Source organism: Canis lupus, chromosome 12 (assembly GCF_048164855.1).
Source record: "Canis lupus baileyi chromosome 12, mCanLup2.hap1, whole genome shotgun sequence".
Classification (NCBI taxonomy): domain Eukaryota; kingdom Metazoa; phylum Chordata; class Mammalia; order Carnivora; family Canidae; genus Canis; species Canis lupus.
Genome location: NC_132849.1, coordinates 63,206,326 through 63,226,050, shown reverse-complemented (window position 1 = coordinate 63,226,050; position 19,725 = coordinate 63,206,326). Strand labels below are relative to the sequence as shown.

The window sequence follows — 19,725 nt, the reverse complement described above, 5'->3', positions numbered from 1 at the left end:
TGGTGCAATGACTGTTTTCCATAAAACAGTTTTTTGGTCACTCAAAGCATTAAAAATAGAAGTGTTTGATTCAGCAATCCTACTTCTGGGTACATACCCAGAAGAATTAAAAGTAAGAACTCAGACATTTGTACACATGTGTTCACAGCAGCAGTCAGAGTAGCCAAAGGGTGGAAGCAACACAAGTGTTCATCAGTGGATGAATGTGTAAACAAAATGTTGTATGTATCTACAACGGAATATTATTCAGCCTTAAAAAAGAAGGAAATTCTGACAGGCTGTAACATCAGTGAACTTTGAAGGCAATATGCTAAATGAAGTAAGCCAGCCACAAAAGGGCAAATACCATAGTGTCCCACTCTTGTGAAGTACCTAAAGTAGTCACATTCATGGAGTTATAAAGTAGAAGGCAGTCATCGGCTGGCGGTGGGGACAGGGGTGCTGGGAAGTCATTGTTTATGGATACGGTGTTTCAGTTTTGCAAGATAGAAAGCGTTCTGAGGATGGGTGGTGGATGGTTGCACAACGATATGAATGCACTGGATGCAGCTTAACTGTAAACTCAGAAATGATTAAGATGGTTCTGTTACGTGTCTTTTACCATGATCAACCGATCAGTGGGTACCTGGAGAAATGGAGTCTTTTGAAATTTGAAGTTTTTGAATATATAACTGGAAAACATTTTTTAATAGACTTTATTTTTTGGAGCAGCTGTCAGTTCACTGCAAAATTGCACAGAAGGTTCAGAGATCTCCCGCATATCTTTGACTCTTCCGCCAAGCAGGACATCTGTTACCATCACTAAACTTGCATTGACATGTCATTATCATACAAAGTCCACAGTCCACATTCGGGTTCACTCTGGGTGTTGTGTGTTCTGTGAGTTTGGGCAAATGTATAATGATGTGTATCCACCATTTGCTTCTTAAATTTAAGAAACGGTTTTAACAGGAAGGTTAAATCAGCTCAACAGTAAGATAGAAAACTGATGGGATTGGTTCATATCTGTCTTTGCTGCAGGGGACCATGGAGAACGCTAATGGCACCGAGCAGAGCGGGACTGAGGACTCGCATCCGGCCCAGGAGCAAGCTGGGAGCACCACTCTGCAGGAAGAACCGGAGCAGCTGCTTTATCATGAGGAAACCATTGACCTCGGTGGAGACGAGTTCGGGTCTGAAGAGAATGAAACTATATCGGAAGATTCTAACAACTTTGTGGATAAGCTTAATGAGCACATGATGGAGAGCGTCCTCATCTCTGACTCCCCTAACAATAGCGAAGACGACACAGGTGACCTCGGCTGCTTGCAGGATGTAGTGGAGCCTGCAGAAGGCAACTCAGGTCCCAGACTGGAAAGCCTTGTGGATGAAGGAGCAGTGGACACCCTGAGCAACAACAGTGCGAGTGACGGGGAGGGGGTGTCTAAAGACATCTCTGACACGACCCCCGACTCTGAGCACAAAGAAGTCAAAAGTGTGCCCGCCTTGGGAGAGGAGGGTGCAGAGGACCTGGGCCCAAGGGATGAGAGCAGCCACCCAGAGGGACCAGGGTGCGCACCCCCTGCGAGGCAGTCCCCTCCCGCCGAGGAGCCCGTCCCAGTGTGCACTATTTTCAGCCACTCGCTTCCTGCCCGCTCCCAGCCACCTCTGCTCCTGCGGGACGGCTTCGAGTCCCAGATGGTGAAGTCCCCGAGCTTCAGTGGTGCCAGTGACACGGTGGCCAAAACCCCTCCCCAGGCAGTCCAGCCAAGCCCCAGCCTAAGTAAATTTTTTGGCGATCCGACCAACACTAATTCGTTGGCCTCAGACTTTTTCGATTCATTCACAACTTCTACTTTCATCTCCGTCAGTAACCCCAATGCCGGTTCTTCAGTTCCAGAAAAACTGTCTTCACTCTCGACCCCGGTGGGTGAGAGATCCCCAAGTGTTGCCGAGCCTTCTCACTCCCCGGGGATCGAAAAATCAGAATCCAGTATTTGCACAGCTTCCCTAGAAATTCCTCAGTCTCCAAAACCGTTTTCACAGATCCAGGCTGTGTTTGCAGGGAGCGAGGACCCCTTTGCCACAGCCCTGAGCATGAGCGAGATGGACCGCAGAAGCGATGCCTGGCTCCCTGGGGAGGGGACCAGGGACGTCCTGATTTCATTAGCAACCCAGCAGTACAGCACGGTGTTTGTAGACAAGGAGAGCCTCACCATGCCAGGCCTCAAGTTTGACAACATCCAGGTAGGTGCAGGACATCTGTAGAGGGGCGCTTGCGGCAGGATGCCTCAGGGGCCTCTTCGAGTTCCTCTCCGTCTCTTTCTCTTTTCCCTCACTCCCACCCCCCTCCCTCATATGTATGTCACATAAATACCTTTCAAGGACTGAAAATTTCTCATTTTGAACTCTGTGTTACGTCACTGGTTAATTTGGAACTCTGTTGATTTCCCTGATGTGATGATTTAAGGCACTAATCAGTCTTAGAAGTAACTGTCAGCCAGGTAGATAGTTACATCATACTTCTTTGATGTAGCTGCGAGCTTCTCATGGTTAGGTTGTTTGTGACATTTAACCTTCAACAAAAGATTACCTTTTTTTTTAAATCTGGGGAGTGTATTTGTTTAGCATATTATATCCCCAATGTAGAAAGAGTTTTTATAGACTCATTAAGAAAAATATGGATGGCCCCACAAAGTAACGAATCACAGAAATATTTCAGTGTTCTGTATAATAAATAACATAGAAAAGTTTAGTCTCGCAATCAGAGATGGTACGATTATCTCCATTTTCCATTATCTAATTAGGCATTTCATTCATGATTATTTCTCGCTTGCTAAAGCTTGGGAAAATAGCCTGCCTCAGGCAGCCCTGATGGGACCATAAATCAGTACAAACTTTTTTAAGTAAAATTTTTAAATCAACATCCAAATGTGCATATTATTTGATCCAGAAATCCCAGTCTTAGGAATTTTTTTTTTAAGAGTTTATTTATTTATTCATGAGAATACACAGAGAGGAGAGAGAGAGAGGCAGAGACACAGGCAGAGGGAGAAGCAGGCTCCATGCAGGGAGCCCAAAGCGGGACTCGATCCAGGGTTTCCAGGATCACGCCTGGGGCTAAAGGCAACACTAAACCACTGAGCCACCCGGGCTGCCCAGGAATTTTTTTTATAAGGAAATAATGTCACTGGTATACAAATACCCAGCTTTTGGGATGCCTGTCAGAGTGTGGTTTATTATTGCAAAGCATCTAAAATAACCCAAAAGCCCATTGTCAGGAGGCTGTTTGAATACATTTGACTCCTCTTTAGGATGAAATATTTACATAGATATTAGCAATAATGATACAACGGCACCTGGGTGGCTCAGTCAGTTAAGTGTCTGCCTTTGGCTACAATCGGGATCTCAGGGTCCTGGGATTGAGCCTGGCATTGGCATCGGGCACCCTGCTCAGGGAGGAGTCTGTTTCTCCTCCTCCCTCTACCCCTCCTCTTCCTCCTCCCCTGCTCATGCACTGTCTTGCATGTGCACTCTCTCTTTCTCTCAAATAAATAAAATCTTTTTAAAAATAATAATAAATCTTTAAAAATAATGATAGAGCAGAATTTTTAATGAGGTTCATACTGTTAAATTTGAAAAACTGGATACGAGATGGCATCTGGCACACAGTACAGTAAGAACGTATATAAGTATGTGTAACACGTACCTATAAAATGAGTTCGTCCGATGTCGGCCACAGGTAGGATCATTAGTTGTCACACGGCTCAGTGTGTGTGCGTGGGCCCGCTCCAGCCCGGCTGCTGGCCTTGGGGCCTGCGCACGTCTGCCCTCCTGGAACTGTCTCCAGCAGCCCTCTCTGGTAAGCACATGGCCGGCCCTGCACACATGTGGCTGGTCAGGAAGCCCAGGGCGTGGGATGCATGGTGTGGCATTGGTGGACTTGTGAACCCTGGGAGAAGGGCCACGCCAGAGATGTGCAGCCGTTAGCTCTCTTCTAGGGATCTAGAAATTGGACCCTGTAGGCTTTGGATGGCAGTCTTGACCGAGTATTGAGGTACCAAACGCACATTTACTGTGCGGGTACTGTTCACCAGGCATTGTGCGGAGCTTACTTCTCCATTCTCTTAAGAGGAATGTACTGAACATAAGCTTACTTTTGCAGGATCTTGTTAAAGAATTCCAGTTATAGACTCTGAGTTTGGGGGATACTTGGACGTGCAGGATTTGATCTGTATACTCACAGATTCCTCCCCCACCATTCCCAGGCCCTGTCTGGATCCACTATACCTGGGGTGGGGGCGTTTGCTCTTCTGCTTCAGGTTTCTTCCCTCCTCCTCCCCCTTCCCCTTGTGGGGGACTTTGTGCTCTGCTGCTAAGTTCCTGGAACCTCAGTGGGACTGGCCTTTTGGCCCTTCCTTTCCAAACTATCTGTTGTTTGCAGTTTGCTTCTCCTACTGATTGTAATTCAGGGGAAAATTGAAGGTTTCCATGGAAATGACTTCACCTAGGGGTTCTGGGGTACATTGGGAAACATGTAGAGGTGCTTCGCTCCAATTGCCAAGAGGTCTGGGGTGAGCACATGGATGAGGCCAAGAATGCTAAATAGCCTGCAGGCTGGTTATTGTCGGACCAGAAAAATCGTGCTGGCCCAAATGGCAGTCATTCTTGGATCAGGAAACACAAGCCCTGGAGGTCGGGACCGGTTTCCCCTGGAGTGAATCAAATACAGAGCCCCTGTCATAGGTCCTCCCTTGCTGCCAAGCTTACCTCCACAGTTCCACGTGTCTACCCGTGAGGAAGTCAGGACCCTACACCAGTCAGCAAGGGTTACGGAGCTTCTGCCATCTGGGCACGGCGTGGAGAGGCCACCAGGACCTGAGGAGAGCACGGGGAGCCCTCCAGAGCCAGGGCAGAGTGCAAGGAGCCCTCCAGGGCCAGAGCAGAGTGCAGGGAGCCCTCCAGGGCCAGGACAGAGTGCAGGGAGCCCTCCAGGACCAGGGCTGAGTATGGGGAGCCCTCCAGGGCCAGGGCAGAGTGCAGGGAGCCCTCCAGGACCAGGGCTGAGTACTGGGAGCCCTCCAGAGCCAGGACAAAGTGCAGGGAGCCCTCCAGGGTCAAGGGTAGAGTTCAGGGAGCCGTCCAGGGCACAGCGTTCCTTCTTTTCTTTTCCTTTTCTGTCCTTGGAGATGTTTTCCATACCTCCTGCAGTTCCCAGTAATTGTTTTTGGGAACCTCATGGCAAATTGAAATTTGAACGGATTATAGTTCCCAGAATACCTCTGGCTCTCCCACACCTGTGTCTCTTCCTTAGTATATTATCCTTCAAAGACCCTTTCATTCCCAAGACAGAAAAGAAAATATATGGTTAACCTTGAACGGACATGCTGTGTTTGTTTGCCCGAAGATATAAGGTTGGTTTCTCGATTAACTTTCTGTGCACACCAAGTGTTTAAAACCATCTTGGATTTGCCTTTTAATAAGCTCCTCCTTTGCCGCTGTTATTACTGCAGAATTGTTCATAATCAGCTTTCTAAAACACTTACATTTGATTTTTTTTTCCAAATTGCCTAATTAAAAATTACCTTCCTGAGGGATAAAACTTGAAAAGATTTTAATTTGTTTCTTTATGAGATGACATCTGTGGCAGTCGAAGCTAAGGTAGAAGCCTAAAGGTGAACGTGTAACACCTCTGTACTCGAGTGGCATCAGAAGGAGGACACAGCGTTTGCAGCTTATTACAGCTGCACATGATCTCTGTTCTCAAAAAAGTAAATGGAAAGTTTGTGGGGAAATGGTAGTTTAGAAATTCTCAGAATGGAAGTAGACAAACATTTGTATGATGCTTGTTCACTTAAGAGAGAGAAGAAAAAGGCAATAAATAAAATAGAAGCAGCAGAATTTCAGTGGTAAAGGTAACTGGGCGGTGAAGGGGAAGGAGATGCCCATGGCGGGCATCAGAATACTCCAGCCTGTGCTGTGGGACTAGAAACTGGCGCATGGACGTGGAGACTGGATCCTCCCACCTCCCTTTCTCATTCTCTTCCCCACTTCTTGCCTTCTCCTTCCCGCAATTTGGATCTCATAGGAATCTCCTCAGGGAAACCCAAACAATCCATGTGACCATTTTCCTGGGCCATTGCAGGTCCTGTGTCAGGAACCTCCAGGAAGCCAAAGGCCTACCTGTTCCTGCAGGGCTACCAGCTACAGATTTTCTCAGTTTTAATTAGTCTGCAAAAAGCATTTATTTCATCTTCACTTTTAAAGGTTATTTTTTTCTGGATATGCAATATGTTTACAGTGTAAAATTCAAGGTTTGTTTTTTTTCCATTCATCGTGTTAAAAATGCCCTTCCATCATGTTTTGGATGTGAAGTTTATAAAAATCTTTATTTTTGCTTTTCTGTGCCCATTGTACATGTTTTCCACTGGTTTCTTTTAAGATTCCCAACTCTGTCTCCTCACCTCAGCAAGCTTGCCACGCTCTGCTTGGGACTCTTCACACTGTGCTCCAAATGTGCCTTTGAGTTCAAGAGTTCAAGTCCTCTGTCCCCTTATCTCAGACCCCAGCCCTCTTCTGTGTCTGAACACAATCGCTTCATCCCTTTTCTCACACTAGGACAGTCCAGTCTCAGTCACTCTGTAACAGACAGAAGCAGAAGTCACCGCCGCTACTTTTGTTCACCACCCTTGCAAAGGGTTCCTGAGCTCCTTTTGCTGAACTGAATTAAACCATGGGAGTGAGCCAGGGAAGTCGGGGGGAGGCCAGCCCAGGCCATTTTGTGGCGGCCTCACACTGTTTTTTCCCTGTTGAAGCATTCTCTCAAATTCTGATTTGTTTGGGCCTCACAAGAAAAGAGGGTTAGATTTGGTTTTGTTTTTACAGCTTCATGGAAATATAATTCACATGCCATACAGTTCACACATTCAACCTACAATTCACTGGTTTTTAGCATTTTGACAGAATTGTGTAACCATCACCATAGTCAAATCTTAGAATGTTTTTATCTCCCCAAAAGAAGCCCCAACCCCTTCAGACTCACTTCCCATCTCCCCCTCCCACAGCTCCAGGCAAGCACTAATCTCTGTCTGTGGAGTCTCCTATTCTAGGCATTAACTGCAAATGCAGTCATGCAACGTGTGGTCTTGCATGTCTGGCCTCTGTTACTTAGGATAAAGTTCTCAGGAGTCATCCATTTCGTAGCATGCATCAGTACATCGTTACTTGTTATTGTCAAATAATACTCCTGTTTATGACTTTCACATTTTACTTACCATTTATCCCTTGATGGACATTTGATTTATTTCTACTTTTTGGCTGTTGTGAATGATGCTGCTTATGAATATTCACGAACAAGTTTTTGAGTGGTCAAGTTTCCACTTCTCTTGGGTACATACCTCAGAGTGGAACTCCTGGGTTACATAGCAACTCTGGGGGTCACTTTTTTTACAAAGATTAATTTATTTAAGAGAGAGAGCATGTGTGCACATGTGCAGGAGCAGGGGAGGGGCTGAGGGAGAGAATCTCAGGCAGACTCCCCGATGAGCGCAGAGCCTGATGCAAGGCTCCATCCCAGGACCCTGAGATCATGACCTGAGCCAAAACCAAGAGTCGGACACTTAACCGACTGAATCACCCAGGCGCCCCTGGGGTTCACATTTTAAGGACTGTCCAGACTATCTTCCAAATGGCACCATTTTACATTCCACCAGACGGGGGTTTTGCTTTGTTTTTGTTTATTTGATGTGTTTGTTCGGGTGGTTTTGCTTACCCTGGGAGAGAGCAAACACTGGAGCTTCTCCGTAGGAGCCGTGGCAGAGAGCAGAAAGCGCCTTGTGTGCTGGGTCAGGCGCAGGGGCTGCCGTCTCTTCAGCACCACTGCCCCACAACCATTGTGTCTTCCGGTTTCCCAGACAGTAAAGCTTATATGCTATGAATCAGCTGCTCTGGTTTCCGTTTTGTCTTTGTCCATTAAAATCAAGAAGGGACTGCGGAACTGTCCCCACACTGCAGGGGGGTGGCAGCCCACAGCCATCTGTGAGCTGAGATCAGCCACTTGCTCTTGCATAAACACGTCTGACGGGTGAGAGGCAGACATCCTCCCCATTGCCTGCCCGAGTCCTGGCTCATTCCCCTGCCATCTCCCCACATTTCCTGCTCTGGCTTTGGATGCGCTGGTCCCTCACCTAAGAGTTTGCTGATTTGAAGGGCCCAAGGGTTCCAGGCGGGTGCCATCCCAGGTGCAGCAGCATACCTCTCAGAAAAATGCTGTCATGGGGGGGGGATGTTTGATCTCCTCTCTCCAGTGGCCATCAGAGGATGGGCAGGTAGGTGCCATGGCCCCTGTGCCGTAATCACCTCCAGCTTAGTGACACATTTTATCACATCCCTGGGCTTTCATAGGTGAGATGTTTCTTAGTCATGCACACGCTCATGTATCAGGAACTTCCATGCTAACGAAATTGTTAACCAACAGAGAATTTTAAGGGCAAAAGATTTTTGCAGAGTCGTCTAATTAACAGAATGTTGCAAGGATGGAGAAGTTAAATTGGTCCTCCCTCTGCTGCATCGAGATGTGATTTTGCCCTTTCCCTGTTCGCAGCTCCTCCCACTCAGATAAAGCCCTTTGTCTGGTAGGAGTTGCATTCCTGCAAAGCTTTATGGAGCCATATGGCTGAGCTCTTTTTATTCTGCCCTTTAATTGTCCCCCCTAGACCAGTTAGCCCTTCTGTGGCTCCAGCATTTGAAGCACTTCACCTCACTCTGAAAGCAAAAACATCATAAAGCTGCTGTTTCTCAGTTTTCGCTGCCCTGTAAGTGAGAGGTGTGGCTCAACCTCTTAGCCAGAACCAGACTGGTGACCTGGAACCCCCCCCCCCCCCCCGCCAAGGCCACTGCTCCCCCTTTATCAGTGGAAGGGAAGCCGCAGCCCCCCACAGTACTTTTCAGCCTCTCCTGCATGCACCGTCCACCTGGTGGTGCTTTTTAAGTGTCCCCACTCTGGACGATAACAAAAGATTAGCTTTGCCTATGTGTATGCCAAGGGTAGGAAACAATAGGAAGGGACCTGGGGTGTTGTGAAATGTGCAGGGAACACACCCACACTTATTTTCTGTCTGTCCTCTCTGGCTGTGTATGTGTTCAGTGGCTCCTGCAGGATTAGCACTCACTGGCCTGCAGCTGAAAGCAGACCCTTTGCTCACGGGGATGGAGAGGTTTTTCATTCACCAGCACCGCCCACCCCCCCCCCACCCCCCCAGGTTGGATTTCTCCCTGGCCATTGCAGCCATCGGTAATCCAGCCTCTCCTGGCACCTTGCCCTCTGCCCTCACCCTTCCATCATCCCTTTATGTTCTGTTCCACTTTTTTTTTTTTTTATCTAGGCATAATTAACACATCATATACCAATTTCAAGTGTGTAGTTGAATACATTGCAAAATAGTCACCACGTAGTTAACATCCCTCACCTTACATAGTTACAGAATTACTTTTCTCCTGACAATAACTTTTAGGATATACTCTTTTAGCAAGTTCCAGATATGCACCTCAGTATTATTATGGTTGCACTGCTGTACATTAATCCCCAGGACTGATTTACTTGATAAGTGAAAGGTTGCATCTTTTGACCACCTTTCCCGTTTGGGCCACCACCACTTCCCACCCCTGCCTCTGGCTGCCACCAGTGTATTCTCTGCGCCTGTGAGCTTGTTTGGCTTTTTGGGTTTTGCTTTTTTAAGATTCCATCTAGAAGTGAGATCCTACAGGATTTGTCTTTGTCTGGCTTACTTCATTTAGCATAACGCCCTCAGGATCCATCCACATTGAAACCAATGACCAGATTTCATTCTTTTCTCTCTCTCTTTTTTTTATTATTTGTTTATTTATTCCTTCTTTTCTCATGGCTGAATAATATAGCACTGTGTGTGTAGGCTAGTCCTCCTTTATCCGTTCACCCGTGCATGGACACTTAGCCGGTCTCCACGTCCTGACTGTGAACACGGGGGTGCAGACATCTTTTCAAGTAAATGTTGTTATTCCCTTGCGTTAAGTTCTCAGAGGTAGAAGTGCAAGATCGTAGGGTGGCTCTGTGCTGACCCTCTGCGAACCTTCATCCGGTCCCACCACAGCTGCCCCATCCTTGTTCTTGGCAGCCATGCGGGGGCCTCCTCATCCACAGCCTCTCCAGCGGCCTTCCCTTCTGCACTGTGGGGCCTGCCCTGCTGTCTCTATGGCCCCGACTGCAGACTGCAGGGCATCTAACCTGGGGAGTCAGACTGTGGAGCAGGAGGCCCGTGTGTACCCACAGCCTGGCCGAGGACCTGCGGGGGTGGACACTGCTTCTCTCCCCACCACAGCACCCCCCCGCCCCGACCATGGGCAAGGAGTAGCATACTGGTGGCCTCAGAGCCAGGGGCCACCCAGAGCTCCCCACCCCACCCCAACCCCTCCCCAGCTTGCTGTGTCTCTCATATAAGCCTGGTCCAAGTGGTGGTAATCCACCCCTTCTCTGAAAGAAGAAAGAGCAATTCTAAAATACACATTTTATTAAAGGTTGTGATGTTGGAGCATCTGGGCAATTGAAGTTTTACTATACTGTAACCACATTTTAACCTCCGTATACCAATGGAGAAAAAAATTTCATTTAGTTACAGGTTCTGGTTTGCTGAGTTTAATTAACATTTTATTGTCTTGACGTATTTTTCTTACATTCCTTCAAGGGGGATGCAGTTAAAGACCTGATGCTTCGCTTCCTGGGTGAGAGAGCCGCGGCAAAGAGACAGGTCTTAAATGCCGAGTCCGTAGAGCAGACTTTTGTTGGGTTGAAACAGCTCATCGTAAGTAATGAAGTGTTTGATTTCAATATTGTTTTTTTTTATAAGTGCTGCCTTTTTTCATAGTATTTTCCTTACAGTTAATTACTTTGAATGTATTTTCTAAAGCCCTTGCATGTAAATAAAATTTTGTTGAATTAGATACCAATGCTGTGCAGCAGAAAAGCATATTAACATACTTTGAATTTAAGGTCAATTAGTTTAAAACCCATTATTTTATTTTATTTTTGTTTATGTATTTTTTAAAGATTTTATTTATTTATTCATGAGAGACACAGAGAGAGAGGCAGAGACACAGGCAGAGGGAGAAGCAGGCTCCCTGAAGGGAGCTCGATGTGAGACTCGATCCTGAAACTCCGGGATCACATCCTGAGCTGAAGGCAGACATTTAACCACTGAGCCACCCAGATGTCCCAAATATCCATTATTTTAAATGATCAAGTTTCTTGAAGCAGAATATACTTTGATTAAAGATGCTCCATCAAATGCAATAACTAAAGATAAGTAATTTTTTATGTTTTTTTTTTTTTTTTTTAATACTCTGTTTTCTCCACTTGGTATAAAAGGTTTATTATTGAGTGGGTGGGTACACCAAAAATGCATACAGAAGTCTTTGTTCTGCACTTCTACATTCAAGAGTAAATGTGACTATCTAGGTAGAGATGCATTCTCAAATACTGATAGGAAAATATTAAAAGGCATAAAATATTAATAGGAAACTCTGAACTGCAGGCATGTTAACACGAATGGGTAGATGTTTCTGGTGGTCTTTGAACCCCTGGAAACTGTACACCCCCACAATTGCATTTTCCTTGGTACCTTTTTTTTTTTTTTTTAAAGATTTTATTTATTTATTCATAAGAAACACAGAGAGGAGAGAGAGGAGAGAGAGAGAGGCAGAGACACAGAGGGAGAAGCAGGCTCCACGCAGGGAGCCCAACTCAGGACTCGATCCCAGGTCCCCAGGATCACACCCTGGGCCGAAGTCAGCGCTAAACCCCTGAGCCACCCAGGCTACCCCTCCTTGGTACCTTTTATCCTATTTACAGAAGTATGTGTCCTCAGAAAAGTAACTAAGAATCACTTGTTTAGGTGGTTAGCAGATATTTTACACATAAAGCAACTAATGTTTAGGGGTGCCTGGGTGCCTCAGCCAGTTGAGCGTCCAACTCTTGATTTTGGCTGAGGTCATGATCCCAGGGTCCTGAGATTGAACCCCATATCAGAATCCCTACTCAGCAGAGAGTCTGCTTCTCCTTCTCCCTCTGCTGCACCCCATGCATTCTCTCTTTCTAAAATAAATAAGATTTTTTTTAAAAGCAATTAAAGGTTAATTTTTTTAGTAAATGTGAATCAAATGTTTCATTGGGTTTCTTTTACTGAAGTGATCCTGGAATTATTGCTATAACTAAGGAGCTTTGGGAAGGAAAGAGATAGAGATAGCCTGGCTGTTTGTTTGTTTTTATTTTTTATTGGAGTTCAATTTGCCAACATATAGCATAACACCCAGTGCTCATCCCAGCAAGTGCCCCACTCAGTGCCTGTTTGTTTTTAAAACTTTATTTTTTTTAAGTCATGTCCACACCAGTGTGGGTCTCGAACTCACAACCTGAGATCAAGAGTTGCATGTGCTGCTTATTGAGCCAGCCAGGCGCCTGGAGATAGTCTATTTCTTTTCTTTTTTTTTTTTTTTAAAGAATTTTTATTTATTTATTCATAGAGACAGAGAGAGAGAGGCAGAGACACAGGCAGAGGGAGAAGCAGGCTCCACACAGGGAGCCCGATATGGGACTCGATCCCGGGTCTCCAGGATCATACCCTGGGCTGCAGGCGGCACCAAACCGCTGTGCCACCGGGTCTGCCCGAGATAGTCTATTTCTAAAAGGGACAGGAAACAACTAGTTTTTAAATATTTGTATACTTAATCATTTGTTAATGAAGGGATAGGTCTTAACAAGTGCACATTTCCGTGGCTACACAGCATGGAAACTCATCACATAATAGACTCTTGCACTGTCGGGAGGGTAATTGTCATTGCCTTGAAGCAGCTGCTGTGATCCATCATCATTAGGCTAGGCTGCGCGGGGGGGGGGGGGGGGGGGTGGTCACTTTGTAGTGACCAGTCGATTTTTATTTTTTTAATTTTTATTTTTCTGAAGTAAATTCTACTCCATACATGGGACTCGATCTCAGGACTCTAACATCAAGGGTCTCACGCTCTCCCAGCTGAGCCAGCCAGGCACCCCTATAATGACCAGTTAAAAAGTACACAGAGCCACATACATTCATGGTAACTGAATTGTTCCCACAGGCGATCCTTTTACCTTCTTTAATTGTTCATAGTGTTAATAAATATAGAAAGGGGCTTGGGGCTTTTTTTCATATTGAAAATACATATCACCAGGAGAGATTTTATTAGAGCCCAACATGGAGACCTATTTAAGGTGGAAAATGTATTTATAAAAAAAGTTGTAAATACATGCCCTGGTGTTTTAATTATGTCCTAAAATAATTCCTGTCCTCTTTAAGATTAGGAAAGAGTCTTGAAATGTATTTTCCCAAATAATGTCAGAGCATTCTAAGATTGTAATTTACAGGGAAATGAATGTCATAGCCTGTAGAGGAGGATGTTTTAATCACTTTAATGGTATCATATATAGAGTTAATGATTCCTTTTGAGTTGTAGATGGGGAAAAGTTATGTACATAGCATTAGTTACTTGAGTGACTTTTATTGGACTGTTTTTCTCATCTTTTGGAAGTCATCGTATGCCTGTGTTCATTTTTTCAAATAGAGTTATACTTATTTCCTAATGTAAGAAAAGTAATGTTTAAGTTTAGATCTTTTTCTCATACCAAAATAACTTTATTATCAGAGTTCTACATGTCATCTACAGTAATTATGAGATTTTCATAAGACTTTTCTCTAGCATTTAAAGTTTTATAGGGTATGCTTTAAATTGTAATTATAAAAATAATTTCTTCACCAAACACTTTTGACATCTAATATCAAAACGGAGGAGAATAAGCAGGAAGAGGACTAGGAAGTGGAAAAGAATGGAATAAAACAGCAAAAAGCACTCTGAGAAAACACATAATTACAATTTCACATGGGCAGCATGTCGTCAAAAGCTCCAGGTCCCAGGTTGCTGAGGTGACACCCCACTGTTTTGAAGGACGGAGTAGCAGCCTTTAGAACTCAGCACTGTGTTGGGTCATCCTGGCCTGTCCTTTAAAGAGTCTCCTTCATCCACTCCCTCAGACCTCCTACCGGGCTCACCAGTCAGGCTGCCCAGAGCTGTGCGGGATTCCAGAAAGAGGAGCGAGTACAGGCCAGCCCTGGTCTCCTCTGGCCTTTTTCTGTTAACAGAGGCGTCCTGGGCCTGCTAGGTCCTTGTCACCCCTGGGGCAAGTCCAAAGAATGAAAAAGAACATCAGAAAACTGGAGGCCATGCCCTTTGGAGGCTGGAGAAATAAACTGCGGGCATGCGTACACACACACACACACACACACACACACACGCCTGCTTGACATGCACTAATAGGGATGTGTCCCCAGACCTTCGACATGGATGCTCGGGTGAGGACAGACACTGGGAAAGGGTGACAGTAGAATGGGAACCACGTATCTGCCATGGCACCTGGGTGGGAGCCAAAGGCGGGTCAGGGAAATGACAAGGGCTCTGCGCTCCTGACACAGAGGTACCAGTGGGACAGGACAGAGCCCAAAACACACACTTACGTGGAAAGAACAATGTTACAGGTTACTCGGGAAAGGAGGAACTAATAAGTGATGGTACAGAATTAATGGGATATTCAAATGGGAAAAGTTAAAAAGATCTCTGTCTCTTAGCACACACAAAAATAAATTCCAAATAAATTAAAACAAGTATTTTTAAATTCCAGAAATAGAGTAGACTCTTAATGACTCGTGGTAGAAAAACATTTCTTAAATGTTTCAGGGAGAAATGAATGAATTTGACTACTTTAAAAGTTAAAACTCATATGCAACAAAAACACTGTAAACACTATTAAAAAGTGAGCCACAAGAGTGCCTGGGTGGCACATTTAAGCATCTGCCTTTGGTTCAGGTCATGATCTCAGATTCCTGACATGGAGCTCTGCATTGGGCTCCTTGCTCAACGGGGAGTCTGCATCTCCCTCTCCCTCTACTTAGGCTCACTCGCGCCCTCTCTCTCTCCCTCTCTCTCTCTCTGAAATAAATAGATAAAATCTTTAAAAAACAAAAAAAAAAAGTGAGTTAAAGAATAAGAGATTTAAAATACGCATTAACGCCTTCCAAAAATGAGTAACAAAAACAACCAAGTAGAAAAATGGGCACATGTTATGAAGAGGCCTTTCAGGAAACCAGATACCTGCAGACGTGGAAACAGCGCTCATCCTCAGTGGGAATCACAGAAATGTGCGGTACATTTTAGCCACATGAGCATGGCCTGGGTGAAGCAGTGTGCCTCCTGGTGGGAGAGGGAGCTAGAACACCTGCTCTGCGCCACCCTCCACCCAGCATTTCCACCTGCAATTCCATGCTTTAGAAAAACTCTTGTACTGGTGCATGAAAGGACTGGTTCATGTTTGTTGCTGTATTGTTTGCATTAGCCAAAAATTTTATTGGAAAACCTTAGTGTTGAGCAAGAAAAAAAAAAAAAGTTATGTTACATAGTCAGTTAAATCCTTTGGAACAGTTGAAATACATGAAGGAGAACCTCATTCAGCAGTGTGAGTAAATGTTCAGAACAGTGTTGAGCAATCAAAGCAACGTGCAAGGGCTGCTGTAACGTGCCAGCTTGTGTCAGTGCTTGAAAATGAGCTGATAATCCCTAAGCCACAGCTCTGCAAGCCAGGGGAGCCCGGAAAACCTAGTTATTTTTGGCAGCAAAATCTGACCTGACCAGGCTCATTTGGTGCCTACCTCCTATCCCCCACCCTGCACCCTGCTCTCCAGGGAAGAGTAAGCACGGGGAGCTCCCTCCAGGTGGGGCAGCCCCTTGTGGCCTCAGCTCCCCTGCAGGCCCGTCTCCTCCTACCTGGGCGTCTCTCCATCCCTTCTTGGACCTCCTGGCCTTGCCCACACCTGTGCAGGTAGCCCCTCTCCAAACTCTTTGGGAAGCTCTGGGAGCCGTCAGGGGCGTCCCATTGCTGCCAGGCTCCTGGTGGAGAAGAGTCGTGCTCTTCGTTGGTCCTGCAGTGTCAACAAAAATATCCCAGCCTGGAAATCTTTTTGGTTGTATTTGTTTTTAAGTTTGTTTGTTTGTTTGTTTGTTTGTTTGTTTGTGAGAGACACAGAAAAGGAGTGAGCATGAGCAGGGGGGAGGGGCGGGGAGAGGGAGAAGCAAACTCCCCGCTGACAGGGGCCTGGCTCCCAGGTCCCAGGATCATGACCTGAGCCAAAGGCAGGCACTGCACAGACTCAGCCACCCAGGCGCCCCTGAAATCTTTTTGAATTACCGAAGGAAATTTGAATCATACACAAAGAACTACTTTTGTATCCTCTTATCAGGAAATAAAGAATTACTTGGAGAAACGTAAATTGTAAATGGTAAACTTGTCTGACAACTTGTTTGTGTTCTGTTTAAATTGTGATGTGAGGAAAATCTCTGCTAGCATGTGTGACCCCCAAACAGGAGATAATCCAAATCCAGCCTAGTTTCTAAAGGAGCCTCGCTGTGTCACCCACAGCTGGTCCTGGCTCACAGGGAGCCTGAGGAGCTGAATACGCTCTGAGCCCATCCGGCCCCTTCCTCTCTCCTAGGCTCCTTGTTCTCAAGGAGCCACCAGGAAGGGCAGAGAGGCACCCCAACCCCCACCACCTGCTGTGCCTAATTGTCTTGAGAAATTAGGTCATCCTGACTCCTGGAATATTGGCTGTCAGGTTAGTGTCAGTTTGTTGAGGTGTTGCTGCATGTCCTTTATAGACCATCAGCACCCATCAGCAGGTGACCTAGCCCAGTACAGAGCAGCAGCTGTCCCCGTGCGTCTTCTGTACTCACTCACCTGCGCGAGAATTGTATGGGGAGAAATCGTAATAGGAACATTAGTATTTCTGCTCCCTCTTTGCATTTAGGAAAGAAGCCACTTTTTAAAGACTTCCATTTACTGAGAAATGAATGATTAAGACGATAGCTTTTGGCTTCATTTTTAGTAATTGTGATCTGGTTTGAGATATAGAAAACACGTCTTAGTATATGAAATCATAGCAAGAGTTGAGGCTTTTTATATGATACATTTTATTATTTTTAATCATTTATGGAGCACTTCATATTCACAGAGTACTTGCAAACAATTTTATTACACGTTTAAATGTTTTATTAGCGTGGGTATCTGTACATAGTGTTCATAAAATAAGATAGAGTCTTTACTGTGTAATAAATGTTTGTTTCAAAAATATATAAATACTCATGATCAGATTTTCTCATTTGTATATTTTTGCACCCACACAGATTTTGTGTGTCTCTGAGGTCTGTCAAATAGATCACATCGGAGCTCACAGGGGATGGTGGAGTGTCAGGCAGCTCCTATCTATGACAGCTAAAGCCGCCCCCCACCCCCCAGGACAGAGTCTCTTTCCTCATGCTCTCGCAGCCGTACTTCATGACTTATACCTCCATACTTGATTTTTTTAAAGTTTTATTTCAACAAGCATTGGTTTGGTTCCTGCATGAAGCATGGTTCAAGGTCATAGGTCATAGGTCCGTCCTCTGCGGGACGGAGGCAGATGTGCACACCATCCGTGTCTAGATAGCCACCACATGCTGGCCTTGTCTGTGTGTTGTCCCCACGTGGCCTGTCGTCTGATTCACAAACCTCTGGTCCCTCCTTTTACAAACAGCATGTTCTTAATTCAGAAAAATGGAGAAGAAATTGTATAACCACTGTCGGTTAACATTTTGAGTGTGTGTGTGTATATAGTATGTCCACATGTGAATATGAAAGCTTGCATATGTGTTTGTATATATACTAGACAAAACCTCATTCATAATTTTGTATCTTTTTAACATCATGTCTTAAGCCTTATCCAATATTAAAAGGTCTTTGCGAATATTTTTTATTGCATAATCTGACGCTGTTATAAATAACCTTGGAACAAACCGGCTTGTACAGAAATCTTTTCTTTGTATGTGATTATCTCTTTAGTATAAATGCTGAGAGAACAACTAGCAGGTCAGCGTATGGGCAGTTTTGAGGCTATTTATACATACTATTTTTCAGAAAGATTATACCTGTGTACATTTACCAGCAGTGTGCAAACACCCTTGCTTTAGTGTCCCCTTGTCTGCCCGAACTTAGATGTTTAAGAATTTTATTTTCTCATTTCTTAGGCAGACAGTGGCATGTACTGCCTTTTTTTTTCTGCTAGTAAAAATAAAAAGTTATAATTTACATCTCTTTAATTATTAGCATAGGGTTTTTTTTTACTACTTTTTTTTATAGTTCTGTGAATTTACTATTTCACCATCTTTTGAGGGAATGTAGATGTAGGTACAGTACTGAAGAAACACAAAAGTATGCCCTCGCCAAGACCCTTGCCCCCGGAGCTCAGCTAGAGGAGATGGGACATGACCACAGTTAACGTGAACATGGACCAGCAGGCTGTCCTTGCTGCGTTTGCAGAATGGACGAGGCAGACTGTCCTCCAGAGAATGCTTCTTAACCTTTTCTCATCGTCAATCCCGAGGAGCATTTTCTCCCTTGTTTCCTGATTGCTCACCCACACACTCAGCCCCCAGTGAAATAGAATACTCAAGAGTAAGATCTTGTTGGGTAGGGTTAATACTTGGAGGGCCAAGGATGCCTGGGTGGCTCAGTGGTGAGCACCTGCCTTTGGCTCAGTGTGTGACCCTGGGGTCCTGGGATCGAGTCCTGCATCGGGCTTCCCACAGGGAGCCTGCTTCTCCCTCTGCCTGTGTCTCTGCCTCTCTCTCTGTGTCTCGGATGAATAAATAAATAAAATCTTTTTAAAAATAAATAAATATTTGGAAGGCCAATAATCATTGTTATCCAAGAAGCAAATTTCATCCCCTTTGGGGGCTGTGGCTGCCCCAAGAATGAGTATGTTGGAGAATTAGGAATAGGAGGGCTCACTGTGGGCAAGAGAGGCATCCCGAAGCTTGGGTCTGAACCAGGTCGGAGGTGGTCGTCTTTGCAGCCGTTCCTAGCTGGAGGTCAGAGGATGAGCAGGTGTGACAGGGGTGAGCACAGACCGCTGACTGGAGAAGAGGTCATGAGGAGCCAGAGCAGGTCCAGCTTCCTCACAGACACAGTGTGCCCTTGTTGCCACTTCTAGGGTGGCCAGCTGACGTCACAAGGGGGGCTGAGGCACGGTTAAAGTCACCTACCTGAGGTCACCTAGGTGGTAGGAGCTAAAGGGTGTCTTCCTGCTTATCTTCTTACCCAGCCTTTACCTCACCTGGTGATGCCGGGTCCCTGCAGATGAACTGGTCGGACACTGAGCCTGCTGGAGAAGTCCCACATCCAGACCTAGTGCAGGTAGTGACACCTAACACGGTCGTCTGCTTCCAGGGGACCTTGAGCGTCGTGGGCCACCCGGCCCTCCAGGCGTCTGCTGGCTGCCAGTACCGTTTTAGGCTGTCTCTGCTGCTTTCAAGCCCCCCCACTGGAGCTAGATGAGTGGCCCCTTGCCCCAGCTTACAGCGGAACCTTCCCTGACTCCCGGGACCTCGTGCTGTCGATGATCCGTTCTTTCCAGTGTGCCGTCAGCCTTTCCCCAACGAGAGCCTTTTCTTGCTTTCTCCCACACTGGAGCGTTGGTTTAAGCAGGCACACAACAAGCACCTGTTCTCTCCCCCTCCTCCACCACCCTCCTTAGCTCAGCGACTCAGACGTCCCAGGGTCACCTGGCTCATTGGTTCCCCTCCTCGTCTTCCACCTGTTTCATT

General features: G+C 45.7%; 1 protein-coding gene across 5 annotated transcripts in view; it reads left to right on the top strand.

Moving 5' to 3' along the window:
- The window catches only part of TRAPPC12 (trafficking protein particle complex subunit 12), an 84,031-nt gene that overhangs the window by 9,953 nt on the left and 54,353 nt on the right, over positions 1–19,725 (top strand). For all 5 annotated transcript variants that reach the window (XM_072771242.1, XM_072771239.1, XM_072771240.1 and 2 more), the window contains exons 2-3: positions 1,021–2,226; positions 10,698–10,814. In XM_072771242.1, coding sequence (XP_072627343.1) covers positions 1,027–2,226; positions 10,698–10,814 — 1,317 coding nt within the window. In that variant the 5' untranslated portion in view covers positions 1,021–1,026. The remainder of the gene's footprint in view (positions 1–1,020; positions 2,227–10,697; positions 10,815–19,725) is intronic.